Source organism: Argiope bruennichi, chromosome 6 (genome assembly GCF_947563725.1).
Source record: "Argiope bruennichi chromosome 6, qqArgBrue1.1, whole genome shotgun sequence".
NCBI classification, from domain to species: domain Eukaryota; kingdom Metazoa; phylum Arthropoda; class Arachnida; order Araneae; family Araneidae; genus Argiope; species Argiope bruennichi.
The window spans coordinates 118043846-118060640 of NC_079156.1; the positions used below are offsets into that span (position 1 = coordinate 118043846).

The window sequence follows — 16795 nt, forward strand, 5'->3', positions numbered from 1 at the left end:
AGTCCCGCGGCAGTTAGTTTTGGAATGGCCAAAGCGCTGGCAGTTAAAGCATCTTAAGGGATTGGGGATGAAAGGTCTCACAGGTAGTTTCATATAACCTGCCTTTATTGACTCTGGTGCTTTTGGAGAATTGAAAGTGAGGATCAGATGCTTCGTTTCCAGGAGCTTCCCATCTCGTCGAATTTTTATACGGCGAACTTCTGTTACTCCTTGAGACTTCAATTTTTCTATTATTTCCTCCATAGGAACATTCAGCAGTTCTCCGCAGGTTATAACACCTTTGGACGAATTGAGTGATCTATGAGCACTCACATTTACAGGGATGGTTGCCAATGCTTTAAGTTTTATAAGTTGTTGAGCTTGTTTGCGGGAATTGACTTCCACAAGCAAGTCTCCTGAGCGCAATTTTCGAATCGAGTTAACTTCACCAATAGTACTGGAAATTGCTTTTTCAACTAAAAATGGCGATACCGTATGAAACGTTTGTTTATCAGTCGATATTCTTTGAATAATAAAAAATGAATCAAAATGTTTTTCACGAGATTGCTCCCTTCAGTGGGCATCATTTTGTAACGCAAAGTTTTTTTTGCCCATACGATATTGATGGGGATTCAGGCCCAGCGGCATCGCCCACCACGGAGCCCTACAAGGGATGGCAGTAACTGGCTCTAGATGTTCCTAGCCTCAGCACTTACCATAATGCTAACTGGTACCTATACGCTGGGAGTTACCCCCGGGGACAGTGACCACCCTTAACGCCAAGCCCAAGGAGTAACCCCTTCGCTTGATCCCTAGCAAACTAACCACTCCGGTGGCTAGCGACCAGCCGATTGAGACACTGGTGACCACAGTGCACCACCCGTCTAATGGGTTGCCACGCACGGCAAACACGTTTGGGTATTTACTGTCCATGAGAAGCAGGAAGCAAACAGAGCGGCGACAGCTTCTCATGGAGAGCTCCCTCGCCTACCCTCGAGGGAAAGAAAAAAAAAAGAAGACAGCAGAAGGCGCAGAGGAGGGTAAACCTAAAGGGAGTAAAGATCCCTGGGTACCTCGGGATTGGGACACCCGTACTCACCTGTAGTAGGTGAGCCCCTGAGGGGTTTAGATAATAATGGATTTTAAAATTTTATGATTTTACATCGATGAACTTATGTATTAGTTTTAGAACTGATTTTAGTGTGTCCCCATTGTGATATTTTAATTAAGATTACCTCCGATTCCCTGACTAGATACACATCTTTAATCAGATCTTATGATGGGAGGTCGCTCCAAAGACAAGACGGATGAGCCTAATTCACCCCCGGGTTCCCAGGGGAAGACCAACTCTAAATCGGGCACGATTCATGATGGAGTTGAGGAGCTTGCCCTCACTCTGGGACCCGGAGCCTTTTCTTCATCCCTCCATAGAGAGATCCTAGACAAACTAGATGATTTCAGTGTCCTTTCGGACGGTCTGATGAGGGACAAATAACAATTCGGAAAGGGATTGCGAAATGATATTGTGAAGGAGTATTTTAAATTTTTTATCAACAAGATTAAGGAGGTTTATACCGATTTTAAAAAGGCAGAGAGAAAAATCATCGAACTTTCAGATGAGAATTTTAACTTTAAAGAATTAACTAATAATAATGAGGCTGCCCTACTCAAGGCAAAATTATATTTGCTCAACAACGAGAACCAAGAATTGATGGGAAAATTGAAAATAGCCAAAGAACATTGCGATAAACTAATGAAAATGGACTATGGCCCCCAATTAGACAATAAATATAAAAATGATATATAACTAAAACTAACGAAACAAAAATATCTTAATCATATTCATTCACACCCATGTTAGTTAATTAGCCCGAAGGGCCTTCCTCCTCCTCCACGGCCCACCTTTACCTTTTTACCTTTATGTTTGCAACTAATAAAATACCAATGTGCTCTTGCCCAGATGTGGGGCTTTTTAAATACTCCCCACTGTTGTGGGTGGAGAACCTGTAAGATCATCTATATGCTCTTTAATTTTATGCTGCCAATTTTATGTATTTTAAGCACTGCCCCTGTTCTGGCAATGATTGTATAATTTTTGACAGTTTTTAATAAATCTGATCCGAGGGCTGGGCTGGCCCGTGGTTTCTTGGCGTGCTGGGCTGGATTTCATCCCCGTTCCTCCCACCAAAGGTTTAACACCCAACTCGGGTAAACCGGGAGGTGCGTGGGCATCAACTTTCCAGTCCCTGGTATTTAGAGGAACTGGGTTAGTTCACAAATGCTTGAAGTTATCTTTTATTGAAATAATCAACTAATAACATCCTAAAAGCAGTGTATTGTATTGAAAATTACCTGAAAGTGTTTGTGCTAACAGAAACTGCATCTACCTTTGGTCTACAATCCACGGAGCATTTGTTTTGATACTTTCGAGATCACTTCACATCATTTCACCAGTTTCCTTTCGCCTGCTTCATCTCACCTGCTTCCAAGAACACGGAGTTGCATCTGAGGTCCCACTGGAGCGGGATTCATTTCGTCTCCGGGAACTTTTGGAATTAAAGATAACCGTTAACTGCTACCCACTCGGAGCACTTGGTGTTTCTAATTATTTGATGGACTGGAGATTGGTGAGTTCTATAGAAAAACTTTGAATTGCTTTTCTTTGTATTTTAACAATCAACCAGTTTTCGTTTTATTCAAATTGATTTTAACTTTGATTTTATTTCATGGATCATCTGTGATGGATTTTATTTGTAAATATATAGTGTTTAGTGTCTCTTTTAGTGCGATTTCGTGTTTTATTTGTCACCTGTTTTAACTAATGGTTGACCGTGTTAATAGTGTTAACTTTTAACTTGGGATTGATTTTTATAGTTCATTTGTGGTTGTTTGAAATTTTTTCTTGGTGTAAATATAGTGTAGTTCTTTTATTGGTGTAAATACAGTGTTTTATGATATATATATTTTATTCTTTTTGTGTTCTTGATTGCTTAGTGTTTTTGTGTGTGTTGTGCTGGTCCTGGGGTTTTATTGTAATAGGGTTTTAGAGGTGACGTGGTTGAACTTTTATCTTTTTAAGGTTTTTGTTGTTGTCTTTCTTGATGTCCTATCTCCTCCTCCTGGCCACTTGAGGGTTGGCTCTTGCCTTGTTTTAAAAAATGTCGGATTGTGATTTATCTAGTGAAAAAACGTCTGAATCCACATCTCCATCTGTGATAATAGAGGTAGAAGCGAGTGGGGAGCTATCAGATGATCACAGCGACATTGTCTTCCCATTAACAAGACGTACTCGGGGACGCAACAAAAACGGGGGCAAATAGAGGGGCAGGTCGAACCTAGCGATGGCTCCCAGTCGCGAACTCGCTCCCAACCGAATTACCGCGAGGAAATCGAAGAAATTATATTTGGGCAGTCCTCGCAGCTGAAGACCAGTGGGGGTTTTATAACCGACGCGGTCGAAGAACTACCCACTACAATTCGTGCGCTTGACTTCGATGAAGGATTGGCAGATGAAATTCTAAACAAACTAGAACTATTTAGTAGATATACCGATGCACTGATCACTAATAAAAAGCAATTCGGAAAAAAAATAAGAAACGTAATAACTCAACAGTTTCTACTCTACTTTACTAATACGATAAAATACCTATGTGAAAAAAATAAACTACAATCCGACATCTTTGACCATAAAGAATTACTAAACAATAATGAACCGGCGAGACTAAAAGCTAAATTACATCTGCTAAATAACGAAAATGAAAATTTGAGGGGAAAATTAGCCAGAAATGGAAGCAATGGCCCCTCCTCCGAAATAAAAAATCAAATGGAGACCCTGGGTAAAATATGCGATGAGATCAAAAGAAGACAAGACGAGTGTCAGAAAACATTAGAAGAAATGAAAAAGGGCAATTGCACAAAATCTTACGCCCAAGCAATATCCAGTACCCCGTCCGGCTCAGTAAGACAAATTAAAGAACCGGAGGGTGTGGTTTTAATAAAACCAAAAATGCCGGACAGATCGGATTATAATGCAAACAAAAATACAATTATGTCGACCATTCAGGTTTGGTTTTTTGGCACAAGGGCCATAGATTTGGCCATGCTGCGCCAGACTACGTAAAATTATTTCAAGTTAAAATTTGAAATTCTTTGGTATAGGAGACAGCGTGAAATAAAAATTAATAGTCGACCATTCAGGATTAGGTTATTTCTGATTTTGTGGCACAAGAGCCATATCAGGCTATGCTGCGCCAAACATATGGTTGAAGATAAAAAATATTCAGTGAAGTTCTAAAAAGTTAAAGTAAAATTTGCAAAAACCATGAAATGTGGAGATAAAATTGAACAAGTTAAATAAAATGGAAAACTCCAATTTCTTTCAAGAAAGTAAAAATATTTGGGTGGGGATGTTCTCCCACCAAGTCACGAAGGTTTGAAGATGATTTACCGAATAAACGTAATCGATGAGAATTAAAAATTGGACATTCTGATAAAATATGAATAACAGTTAAATTAACATCACACGCATTACAGACTGGACATCGCTCACCAAATAGAAGATGTTTATGTGTGAGGCGAGTATGGCCAATGCGAAGCCGAGTCAATTTGACCTCCAACTCGCGTACTGGAACTACCGGCCACAAAGTGATGTCAGGCTGAATAGAATGCAGCTTATTAGAAATCTGCAAATCCCATGATTCTTTCCATAAATAAAAAATACGTTGAGAAATATATTTTTTTAAATCTGTGTACGGAATAGCTCGTTGTAGAGAAGTGGATGCTGTCTTTGCTGCAGCATCAGCAGATTCATTGCCAACAATGCCAACATGGCCAGGTAACCAACAAAATAAAATTTGGTAGTTCTGAGCTTGCAAATCTCTCCAAAGATGTAGGATATCTACAGCTAGTGGATGTGTTTTAGTATGAGGATGGCTGAGGGCCTCCAGAGCACTCATACTATCAGAATAAATGCAAAATTTGTGGCAAGTGAGGTTAGAAATTTTTTCAAGAGCAATCATAATTGCCATTAGTTCAGCAGTTAAAACTGAACACAAAGTACTCAACTGAAAGCTGCCTGTGTCCTCAGCAATGACGACAGCACAACCTACTTGATGAGCTGTCTTTGAGCCATCCGTAAAAACAGGAATGTGTGTAAAATATTCATTGCGGTGATATAGAAAAAGTTGTTGAAAGACAACAGATGAAGTGGTAGACTTCTCATAAGCGAGAAAAGGGTTAAGATATGATATTTCTGGGATATCCCAGGGTGGCAAAGCATAAGCGTTAGTATTATGAACCTGCAGATTTAAAATATTTACATCAGCAAAAGCTCCTTTTACCCTTTCACGAAAAGGTAGGATATTAGAAGGACGTGCATTATATAATCGCCCCAGGCCAATGGGTAAATTAATTCTACGAATAGGGTGATTGATAGAGGATTCAATACGGAAAAAATATAGTTCAGATAATTTTTTCCGTCTCAGATGAAGGGGAAGTTGATGACAAATCACATATAAACTATGAACTGGTGATGTACGAAAGGCTCCAGAACAGATACGCAAAGCACTGTTGTGTACTGTGTCTAAATTTCGGAGAACACCAGAACGAGCTGTACCATATATTTCGCATCCATAATCAATTCTCGACAGAATAACAGACTGATAGATACGAAGTAAGGATGTTCGATCTGCCCCCCATCTTGTAGTCGAGAGAACTTTTAGGATGTTGAGGGATTTTTCACACCTCTTTCGCAGATGAAGAACATGCGAAAGGAAAGTGAGTTTCCGGTCAAATATGACTCCTAAGAAACGTACTTCCTCAACGACTGGAATATCAACACCTCGAATTTGTATTACAGGATCAGGATGGAGACTCCGTTTCCGACAAAAGTGTACACAGCGGCTCTTTTCAGGGGAAAGCGTGTGTCCATTCTCATCACACCATGAAATGAGTTTGTTAACAGCCCTCTGAAGTTGTCGCTCTATTAAAACCATATTAGACCCCTGGCAGGAGACTTGTAGATCATCCACATATAGTGTTCCACAAACGGATGATGGTAAAACATGAATAATTTGGCTTATATGGAGAATAAAAAGGGTGACACTCAAAACACTTCCTTGAGGAACACCCTCACTTTGAATAAAATGATGAGAAAATGTATTACCAATACGGACTCGAAATGTCCGAAATTTTAAAAAATTTTGAATAAAAACTGGCAAGTTACCTTTAAAACCAAAATCACCTAAAGTACGGAGGATGCCATACCGCCACGTACGATCGTACGCCTTTTCTATATCGAAGAATATAGAAACTAGATGGTTTCTCCGGACGAATGCATTTCGAATTTGAGATTCAAGCATAACCAAGTTGTCATTGGTAGAACGTCCTCGACGGAAACCACTTTGGAAAGGTGAAATATACCCATTTTTCTCCAGTTCATAGAGTAAACGGGCATTTACCATGCGTTCGAGCGTTTTACAGAGACAACTAGTTAAAGCAATTGGCCTATAGTTTGAGGGATTGGTAGGGGCCTTTCCAGGTTTAAGGATAGGTATCACAATGGCTTCATACCATTGTTCAGGAAAAGTTTGCTCACTCCAGATTCTGTTGAACAGGTTCAGGAGATGCAAAAGAGAGGTTTCGTCTAAATGGCGAAGCATACTGTAGGTAATCCCGTCGACACCTGGGCTAGTATCTCGAGTACGAGAAAGAGCGTTCCTTAATTCCACTATCTTAAAGTTATTGTTATAAGAGAGGACCATGCGGGTTCTAAACTTCAAAGGCACTTGTTCAGCTTGTCTCTTAATCGCACGAAAAGTCGGATTATTAGGAACAGAGCTTGAAACATCAGCGAAGGTTTCTCCAATAACATTTGCAATATCAAGTGGCGAGGAATATGAAGCCGTTTCTGTATTTAAGATGGGGAAAGCGAATTCTTTATAAATTCCGTTTGCCGCTTTAACTTTCTTCCACAACTGTGCACTAGATGTATTGGAAGTGATGGTAGATATAAAACTTTGCCAAGATTCTTTTTGACTGCGGCGCCGAATTCGACGAGCATTTGCTCTTGCTCTTTTAAATGCAACAAGATTTTCCGTGGTAGGATACCTGCGGAAAATACCCCAATATTTTCTTTGTTCCTTATAAGCATTACGACATTCATCATTCCACCATGGTTTGCGAAATTTGCGTGGAAGAGGGGTACGCTTTCGAATTGAAGCATCAGCGGCCTTAATAATGCAATCAGTGACATTTTGGACAGCCTCACTAATATCGGCAGATGAAATCATTTCTTCTGTAATCAATGCTAACTTAGTAAATGTAGCCCAATCTGCTTTTTGGAAAATGTATGTTGGTGGGCTTTGCATCAAATTACTATTATCATCATGAGAGATGACAAGAGGAAAATGATCACTATTATGTAAATCGCTTTCAACTGCCAAATTCAATAATGGGAAAATTGCCGGAGAGCAAATAGCGAGGTCAAGGGAATGGAAAGTACGAGTGGGTTCATGAAAGTATGTCTTTTCGTTGTTATTGAGCAGACAGAGACAGTTATCAGAAATGAATTGTTCTATCTGTCGCCCACGGGAGTTAGTGCTATCCGAACCCCACAAAGTACTATGCCCGTTAAAATCACCAAGCAAAATGAAGGGAGTTGGAAGCTGATCAACCAAAGTATTCAAATCGTCCTGCGAAATAACCCCATTTGGAGGCAAGTAAAGGCAACAGACCGTGACCAAGGATTTGACATGAATCTGCACAGCCACAGCTTGCAAGTTAGTGCGTAGATTAAGGATAGTACTGGGATAAAAGTTGGAGGTTAAAATGCACACTCCACCAGAGAATGATGCACCAGTTTCGTTATCCTTCCTTGCACAATTATAACCTCTTAATTTGAAGTGAATATTTGGTTTCAAAAATGTCTCTTGAAGAGCTACGCAAACAGGATTTGATTTATTAATGAGAGCTTTGATGTCAGCTTTGTCCGAATGCCGCGACAATTCCACGAGAGAAAGGTACCCATTAAGAGAGTTTTTTAGCGTGGGAATTATAAAGGGCGTTAGTTTGAGTTGGCGTTATTTCGCAACTCATTTCAAGGTCATCCTCCTCTTCGTCGGATGGATGGAGAGCAATTGAATCAGGACTTTTGGACAATCCTCCAAAAATAGTAGGTAAATCCTTTTGGACTGTCCCCGTAGTTGCAAGTCCCAGAGCAACCGAATTTCGAATATTGGATTTTTTCAATTTTGATTTAAATTTTTCCGAAATCATTTCTTGTGAAAGGCCGTGTTTCGAAAGCTTTAATTTAAGAGCACGTGGAGGCTTTGGTTTTGGTTTACGTTTCGGTGGATCGTGAGATTCAGGAGCACTGTTTGTGGAAGGTTCTGTATCAGATTCGGATGTTTTTGCGGGAGGAACTTTTTCAGCAACAATCTGCACACAATTTTTGCATGAACAGTTTTTACAATATGATTTTTTAACAGCTGATGCATAGCTGACCCCAGGGGAAGGTGTCTGTGCCTCGATTCTTCTTTTCGCTTCTGGATAAGAAATTTGTTCTTTTGTTTTCAAAGTTATAATTTCTTTTTCCAACCTCCAACGTGGACATGATCTGGAAAAGGAAGTATGTTCGCCATCACAGTTGACGCACTTTTCAGATGAGGTGCACTGCTGGCTATCATGTCCTTTCTCTGCACAACGGGCGCAAGTAAGTGTCCCGCGGCAGGCGATCTTAGAGTGCCCAAAACGTTGGCATTGAAAGCATCTCAGAGGGTTAGGTATAAAAGGACGCACTTTCAATCTCAGATATCCTATTTTAACTACTTCTGGCAAAGTAGGCATTTGGAAGGTAAGAACGAGGTGCTTTGTAGGGAGGAGTTGTCCATCCCGCCGAATTGAGATACGGCGTACATGTATCACTCCTTCAGGTTTTAGGTCATTTGTAATTTCTTCAATTGATGTATGAAATAACTCCCCACATGTAATAACACCTTTAGAAGAATTAAGAGATGTATGCGCGCTTACAGAAATGGGAATTGTAGCCAATGCTTTCAGTTTGAGAATTTGATTAGATTGTTTTCGAGAATTAACTTCCACCAGCAAATCTCCCGAACGAAGTTTGCGAATGGCAGAAACTTCCCCAAGTGTTCCAGAAACGGCTTTTTCTACAAGGAACGGAGAGACCGTGTGAAATGTCTCCTTATTCTCAGAAAGTCTTTTGATGACAAAAAAATGGTCGTAATATTTTTCAGTATTTTTCCGTGTCGTTTGTTGATTTAAGTTTTTAGGCCCCATACGATATGATAAATGATTCGGGTCCGACGGCACCGCCCACCACGGAGCCCAACAAGGGAAGGCAATTACCGGCTCTGGTTATTATCAGCCTCGGCATCCACCCTAGTGCTAATCGGTACCTATACGCTGGGAGCTACCCCCGGGGACAGTGACCACCCTTAACGCCAAGCCCAAGGAGTAGCCCCTTCGCTTGATCCCTAGCAGACTAGCCACTGAGGTGACTAGGTACCAGCCGATTGATACACCGGGGACCACAGTGCACCACCCGTCTTTCAAATGGTCGCCACGCACGGCAAACACGTGGGGTTTTGGCTGTCCATGAGAAGCAAGAAGCAAACAGAGCGGCGACCGCTTCTCATGGAGAGCTCCCTCGCTTACCGTCGAGGGAAGGAAAAACAGCAGAAAGCAGAAGGCGTAGGGGAGTTTGAACATGAAAGGAGTAAAGATCCCTAGGTACCTCGGGATTGGGACACCCGTACTCACCTATAGTAGGTGAGCCCCTGAGGGGCGACCATTCAGGAAAAAGATCCTTCAATAAGGGTACGAGGTATTGGTCAACTACAGGGAGGAGGGGTGAAAATTATAACATCAAACACTGAAAGTGCAAAATACGTTAACAATATCTTGAAAAATACCGATGGTATTGAAAACACTTACGAAATTTTAACACCCGACAAACGCTCCCCCTCAAACAATTTTGTACAACGTTAACAAGGACATCGAGATAGAGGAGCTTGCCAAGGGCCTAATGGAAAAAAACTTATTTCTCTGCAGTCCTGAAAATACCCCCAATTTTAAGATAAACTTTAAAATCCCGGCCAAAGACAGGGAAAAATATCATTGGGTGATCACGGTTTGGTTTGGTTTGGTTTAGTGGCGCAAAAGCCATATTTGGCCATGCTGCGCCAAACACATGACTTATCTTGATTTACATTGTTCCAACTAAGACACACACACACAAGAAAAAATTAAAAAACAAACTCAAAGGAGCTTATCAATTCCAATGTCATGTAAAAACAAAAACAAATTTGGATGGGAATTATCTCCCAGCAAGTCTTTTAATTCAATGTTATTTTTGCCAAAATGGTTTCGTCTAAATGTATTAAAACTAGGGCATTGCACCAAAATATGCTTAATGGTTAAAAGACAATGACAGGAGGAACATGTAGGCGCTGGTCCTGAGTTGAGAAGATGTTTGTGCGTTAATCTGGTGTGTCCGATTTTAAGACGATTTAATAAAATTGATTGCCTTCGGCTTAAATTATTATTTTTTGTAGATCTTACCAAGGGCTGAACTTCGCGTAGCTTATTTTTATCTTGCTGGTCCCAAACATTTTGCCATCTTTTCGCAAGCTGATTTTTTGTAGCTTGCAAAGCATCATTTAAAGGAACAAAATTTTCAATTAATGCTGTACACCTTCTTGCAGCATTATCTACTCTTTCATTTCCCTGAATTCCTGAGTGCCCAGGAATCCAACAAAATATTATCTGTATACCCTTCTCTGATAAATAAAGATAATATTCTACACATTTCACCACTATTGGGTGACTTGAAGGTTTGGTTTGGTTGTTTGAGTTTTATGGCGCAAAAGCCATATCTGGCCATGCTGCGCCAATCAAATGGTAAGAAGCATTTCAAAGATATTTAAAGAGGTTATTCCGATTAAAAAAACTAGGCAAGGTTAAAAATTCCAATCGCAAGCCGATGCATTAAAACGGTATTTAAAAAACATCCATGAAAAAAGTAAAAGTTTATAAATTACTGACACACGAAAAAGATTCCAAATTGGACAAAACTTAAATAAAATGCATCAAACCAATGGTCTGCAGAAATTTAAAAATGTTAGAGTGAGGTTTCTCACCCAGTAATTCAAGCATGTCTATAGACACTGTATTAAAAAATCGTAACCGTTGATTATTAAAAGCAGGACAATCTATTAAAACATGACGTACACTTAAAACTGTATGGCATGTCGTGCATTTTGGACATGGTTCACCAAATAAAAGGTGTTTATGGCTGAATCGTGTATGACCAATGCGGAGCCGAACCAATTTTACATCAAGCCCACGCACTGGAATGGTAGGCCATAAGCGAATCATTGGTTGGAGAGAATGCAGCTTATTAGAAATCTGCTGATCCCAAGATCGTTGCCACAACATGTGAACGTGCCGAGCAAAACATGTCTTTGCATCGCCATGCGGAAGCGCTCGCTCATGAAAAGTGCTTGAGGATTTTGCTGCAGCATCTGCCATTTCATTTCCCTGTATTCCGACATGGCTCGGAACCCAGCAGAATAGAATTTCGAACCCTTTGTTTTCAAGGGATTGAAGAAAAACCAGGATTTCCAAAGCAACCGGATGCATTAAATAATTAAAATTGGAAAGAGATTCCAAAGCACTCTTGCTGTCAGTGTAGATGCAAAAGGTGCGTGTACAAGAAGTTGAAATCGCTTCAAGGGCATGTGTTATTGCAACCAATTCAGCAGTCAAAACAGAGAATGATGTGGGTTGTTGGTTGGTTGGTTGTTTGTTTTATTGGCACAAGAGCCAGGAGAATGATGTGGGCAAACTGTAGCTATATGTCTGAGTAGGTAAAACAACACCACTACCGACATGACTATTAGATTTTGACCCATCAGTGAATACTTCTGTGTACGAATAATACTGGCTGCGATGATCTTGAAAGAGCTTCTGAAAGATAATAGGTGCTGTTGTGGATTTGTCAAATCCCTTAAACGGGTTCAAGAATGAGAAATTTGGAGTATCCCAAGGTGGGAAAGAAAAGTAATTAATAGGTTGAATTGTAGTCTCATGGAGTCCCGAATCATTCAGCAGAATTTTTACTCTCTCACAATAGGGGAAAATGTGAGAGGGGCGTGCATCGTATAGTCTACGAAGACCAACTGGTAGAGACAACTGCCTAACTGGGTGTTTCGGAATCGACTGCACTCTGAAATAATATTGTGCAATTAATTTCCGACGTCGCAGATCTAGAGGCATTTGATTGCAGATGACATATAAGCTTTCTACAGGTGATGTGCGGAAAGCACCAGAGCAAATTCTCAGGGCAGAATGATGCACCGTATCAAGCCTGCGCAAAACTGAAGGGCGTGCAGAACCATATATCATGCAACCGTAATCTATACGGGATAAAATAACGGCTTGGTATATTCGGAGAAGGGATGGGCGATCGGCTCCCCATGAAGTATTTGACAGCACTTTTAGGATATTAAGAGATTTCTCACACTTCTTTCGCAGATATAGAATATGCGGAAGGAAAGTGAGTCTTTTGTCAAAAATCACTCCCAAGAATCGCACGTCATCCTCAACAGGAATGGCGTTTCCTTGAATGTTAATTATAGGATCTGGGTGCATGTTTCGTTTCCGGCAGAAATGTACGCAACGACTCTTTTCTGGAGAAAGAGTGTGCCCATTTCTTTCACACCAGGAAACTAGTTTGTTCACTGCATTCTGCAGTTGCCTTTCAATCAAGTGCATATTACAGCCTTGAGCAGAAATCTGCAAATCGTCAACATATAGTGTCCCTTGAACAGATGGTGGAAGTTGCTGTAGAATTTCGCTAAAGTGAGTTATAAAAAGCGTAACACTGAGGACACTTCCTTGTGGAACACCCTCAGCTTGGATAAAAGGATCGGAATAAAAATTACCGACACGTACACGAAATATCCGAGTAGTCAAAAAATTTTGAATAAAAACAGGGAGGTTTCCTCTAAAATCCAAATTTAAAAGTGTTTGAAGAATACCGTAACGCCACGTACGATCGTAAGCCTTTTCAATATCGAAGAAGATGGAAACAAGATGATTCCTGCGAACAAAGGCATTACGAATTTGTGTCTCCAGAAGAACTATGTTATCAAATGTTGAGCGTCCTCGTCGGAAGCCACTCTGCAACGGTGAGATGTATCCATGTTTCTCTAACTCAAACACTAAGCGGGCATTGACCATACGCTCGAGAGTTTTGCACATACAACTCGTCAAAGCGATTGGTCTGTAGTTCAAAGGGCTGGCAGGATCCTTTCCCGGCTTAAGGATTGGAATCACTATTGCCTCTTGCCATTGTTTAGGGAATTTATGCTCATACCAGATTCGATTAAAAAGTTTTAACAAATTGGATAGCGACACCTCATCTAAATGGCGAAGCATACTGTAAGTGATTCCATCAGGACCAGGGCTAGTTTCATGTGCTTGACGCAAGGCGTTCTTCAGCTCAAACATATTAAAAGCGTTATTGTACGCAAAAGATTTACGTGCAGTAAAATTTAAATTAATTCCTTCAGCTCGCTTTTTGTTCACTTGAAATTTAGGACTGTATGAATTAATAGCTGAAACTTTTTCAAATGCTCGTCCGAGAACATTGGCAACTTCTACAGGTGAGGAATAAATTACATTTCCCGATTTCAACACAGGAAATGAAAATTCCGGATATATTCCATTAGCTGCCTTCACTTTCCTCCATAGTAGTTTGCTAGAGGTAGAGTAAGTGATGGAGGAGACGTATTTAAGCCAGGATTCCCTCTGGCTACGCCGTCGAATGCAGCGAGCATAAGCTTTGGCTCGCTTAAATGCAACAAGATTTTCTGTTGTTGGGTATCTGCGAAATTTGTTCCAAAGCTGTTTTTGTTTCTTATAACTGTCATGACAAGCCTTGTTCCACCACGGTCTGCGGAATTTCCGTAGACGGGGTGAGCTTTTGGGGATACATTTATTTGCAGCTTTCATAATGCAATCGTGGACTATCTGTACTGCTGATGAGATATCTGCTGTGTTAATCATATTTTCAGTAATTTTAGCCAGTTGTGAAAAATCAGTCCAATTCGCATGCTGGAATAGGAAGCGAGGTCGACCTTGAGTCGTACCACCACCATCAGCATGCGATACTATTACAGGAAAATGATCCCTCTCGTGTAAATTGTTTCCAACTGTAAAATTTAGCAACGGAAAAAGCATTGGTGAACATATGGCGAGATCTAAACTGTGAAAGGTACGCGAGGGTTCGTGGAAGTACGTTTTCTCTTCATTATTTAGCAGACAGAGAGCATTATTAGTGATGAACTGCTCAATCTGTCGTCCACGAGAATTTGTGCTATGCGAACCCCACAACGTACTATGGCCATTGAAATCACCAAGTAATATAAATGGGGCTGGAAGTTGCGCTACTAAACTATCAAGGTCTTTTTGACTGATTGAATCATTAGGCGGTAAATAAACACAACAGACTGTAATTAATGTTCGTACATGTACTTGAACCGCCACAGCCTGCAAATTAGTATGAAGTGAGAGAGGTGTGCTGGGAAAAGAATTGGAGGTCCGAATGCAAACGCCTCCAGAATTATGCGAATTACTGTCCGAATCTTTCCGAACAGTATTATAACCCCGCAATTTAAGAGGCATGTTTGATTTCAAGAAAGTTTCTTGAAGACATAAGCAAGTTGGATGAAATTCGTTTAGAATGGTCCTAATTTCATTTAGCTTGGACCGAGTGCCACGACAGTTCCAAGAGAGGAAATGACCCATCAAGAAAACGTTGCATGAGAGGTATTAGGGACATTCGTTTGAGTCGTCGATAAATCGCAACTCATTTGGATTTCATCCTCCTCTTCGGATGGATGAAGTGCGATTAGTTCGGGACTTTTGGGCACGCCACTGAAAATGGACGATAGATCCTTTTGGACTATACCCTGATTCGCAAGTCCCAGAGCGACAGAGTTATTTAAACTTGATGCTTTTATCTTTTGTGAAAGATGTTTTTCGGAAACGCCACGTTTCGAAAGCTTAAGCTTTAGTGATTTATTTGATTTCCGTTTGCGTTGAGCTATTTCAGGTTTTCCAGTTTCAGGAGCACTAGTTACGGACTTTTCAGTATCGGAGTCTGATTTCACAGGCGGCTTACTTTCATCGATATTTTTAACACAATTAGTGCAAGAGCAATTTGCACAAAATTGTTTTTGCAAAACAGAAGCATAAGTTACACCAGGTGTCGGTGTCTGGACATTGACTTTACGCCTAGCTTCAGAGTAAGAGATATTTTCTTTATGTTTAATTGTTAGAATCTGTTTCTCCATCAACCAACGTGGACATGACCTAGAAAATGAAGTGTGATTGCCATTGCAATTCACACATTTTTCTTCAGCGGAACACTGCTGACTTTCGTGGCCTTTCACTGCACACCGGGCGCAAGTGAGAGTCCCTCGGCAGTTGGATTTCGAGTGTCCAAATCGTTGGCACTGAAAGCACCGGAGAGGATTTGGTATGTAAGGCCTCACGGCTAGTCTCATATAGCCCACTTTTACCCGTTCTGGCAATTTAGGTCTATTGAATGTCAAAATAAAGTGTTTTGTGGGAAGGAGTTGCCCATCCCGCCGAATTGTTATACGGCGTACATGCGTCACTCCTTCGGGTTTCAATTCTGCTGTAATTTTGTCCAAGGTGTCGTTATATAGCTCGCCACAGGTTATTACGCCTTTTGAAGAATTAAGCGTCGTATGAGCGCTTACACTAACGGTTAGAGATGCCAATGCCTTCAATTTAATTATTTGTTGAGCTTGCTTGCGGCTACCGACTTCTACAAGTAAGTCACCAGAGCGAAGTTTTCGAGTTGAAACAACTTCTCCAAGTACTCCTGTCATTGCTTTTTCTACTAGAAACGGTGAAACGCTGTTAAATGTTTCGTTGTTTTCAGAAATGCGTTTTACAATAAAGAATTTGTCGAAAGGTTTTTCAAAAAGGTTAACATTCTTTTGTTGCCCACTGAAGGGAGCAAGGTTTTTACGGCCCATACGATATTGATGGGGATTCAGGCCCAGCGGCATCGCCCACCACGGAGCCCTACTCGGGATGGCAGTAACTGGCTCTAGATATCCCTAGCCTCAGCACTTACCATAATGCTAACTGGTACCTATACGCTCGGAGTTACCCACGGGGACAGTGACCACCCTTAACGCCAAGCCCAAGGAGTAACCCCTTCGCTTGATCTCTAGCAGACTAACCACTTACGTGACCATCTACAAGCCGATTGACACACCGGGGACCACAGTGCACCACCCGTCTAATGGGTCGCCACGCACGGCCAACACGTGGGGGTTTGTGGCTGTCCATGAGAAGCAAGAAGCAAACAGAGTGGCGACAGCTTCTCATGGAGAGCTCCCTCGACTACCCTCGAGGGAAAGAAAGAAAAGGAGACAGCAGAAGGCGCAGTGGAGAGTAAACATAAAGGGAGTAAAGATTCCTGGGGACCTCGGGATTGGGACACCCGTACTCACCTAAAGAAGGTGAGCCCCTGAGGGGGGGTGACTTGAAGGAGAAACATTTTTGAGAGCTTCGATTGCACTTTTGGAGTCTGTGTATAAAATATTTCTTTTATAACCCTTTTCTGCTATTTTTATCAGAGCCCTGTATATAGCGTAAATTTCCGATGTGAAAACGGAGCAAAAACTGTGCAATTTTTCTGAGAATATCTCATGCCTTAGCATTACAGCCGCACCCACATTGTTACCAGCTT

At 41.0% G+C, this 16795-nt stretch overlaps 2 protein-coding genes across 2 annotated transcripts; both read right to left on the reverse strand.

Moving 5' to 3' along the window:
- Positions 1-8004: 8004 nt before the first annotated feature.
- Positions 8005-9276, reverse strand: LOC129971932 (uncharacterized). Its single transcript, XM_056085909.1, has one exon. The coding sequence runs from the start codon at positions 9274-9276 to the stop codon at positions 8005-8007; it is 1272 nt and encodes a 423-aa protein (XP_055941884.1).
- Positions 9277-14810: 5534 nt separating this feature from the next.
- On the reverse strand, positions 14811-16106 carry LOC129971933 (uncharacterized). The gene has a single exon (XM_056085911.1). The coding sequence runs from the start codon at positions 16104-16106 to the stop codon at positions 14811-14813; it is 1296 nt and encodes a 431-aa protein (XP_055941886.1).
- Between the last annotated feature and the right edge of the window lie 689 nt (positions 16107-16795).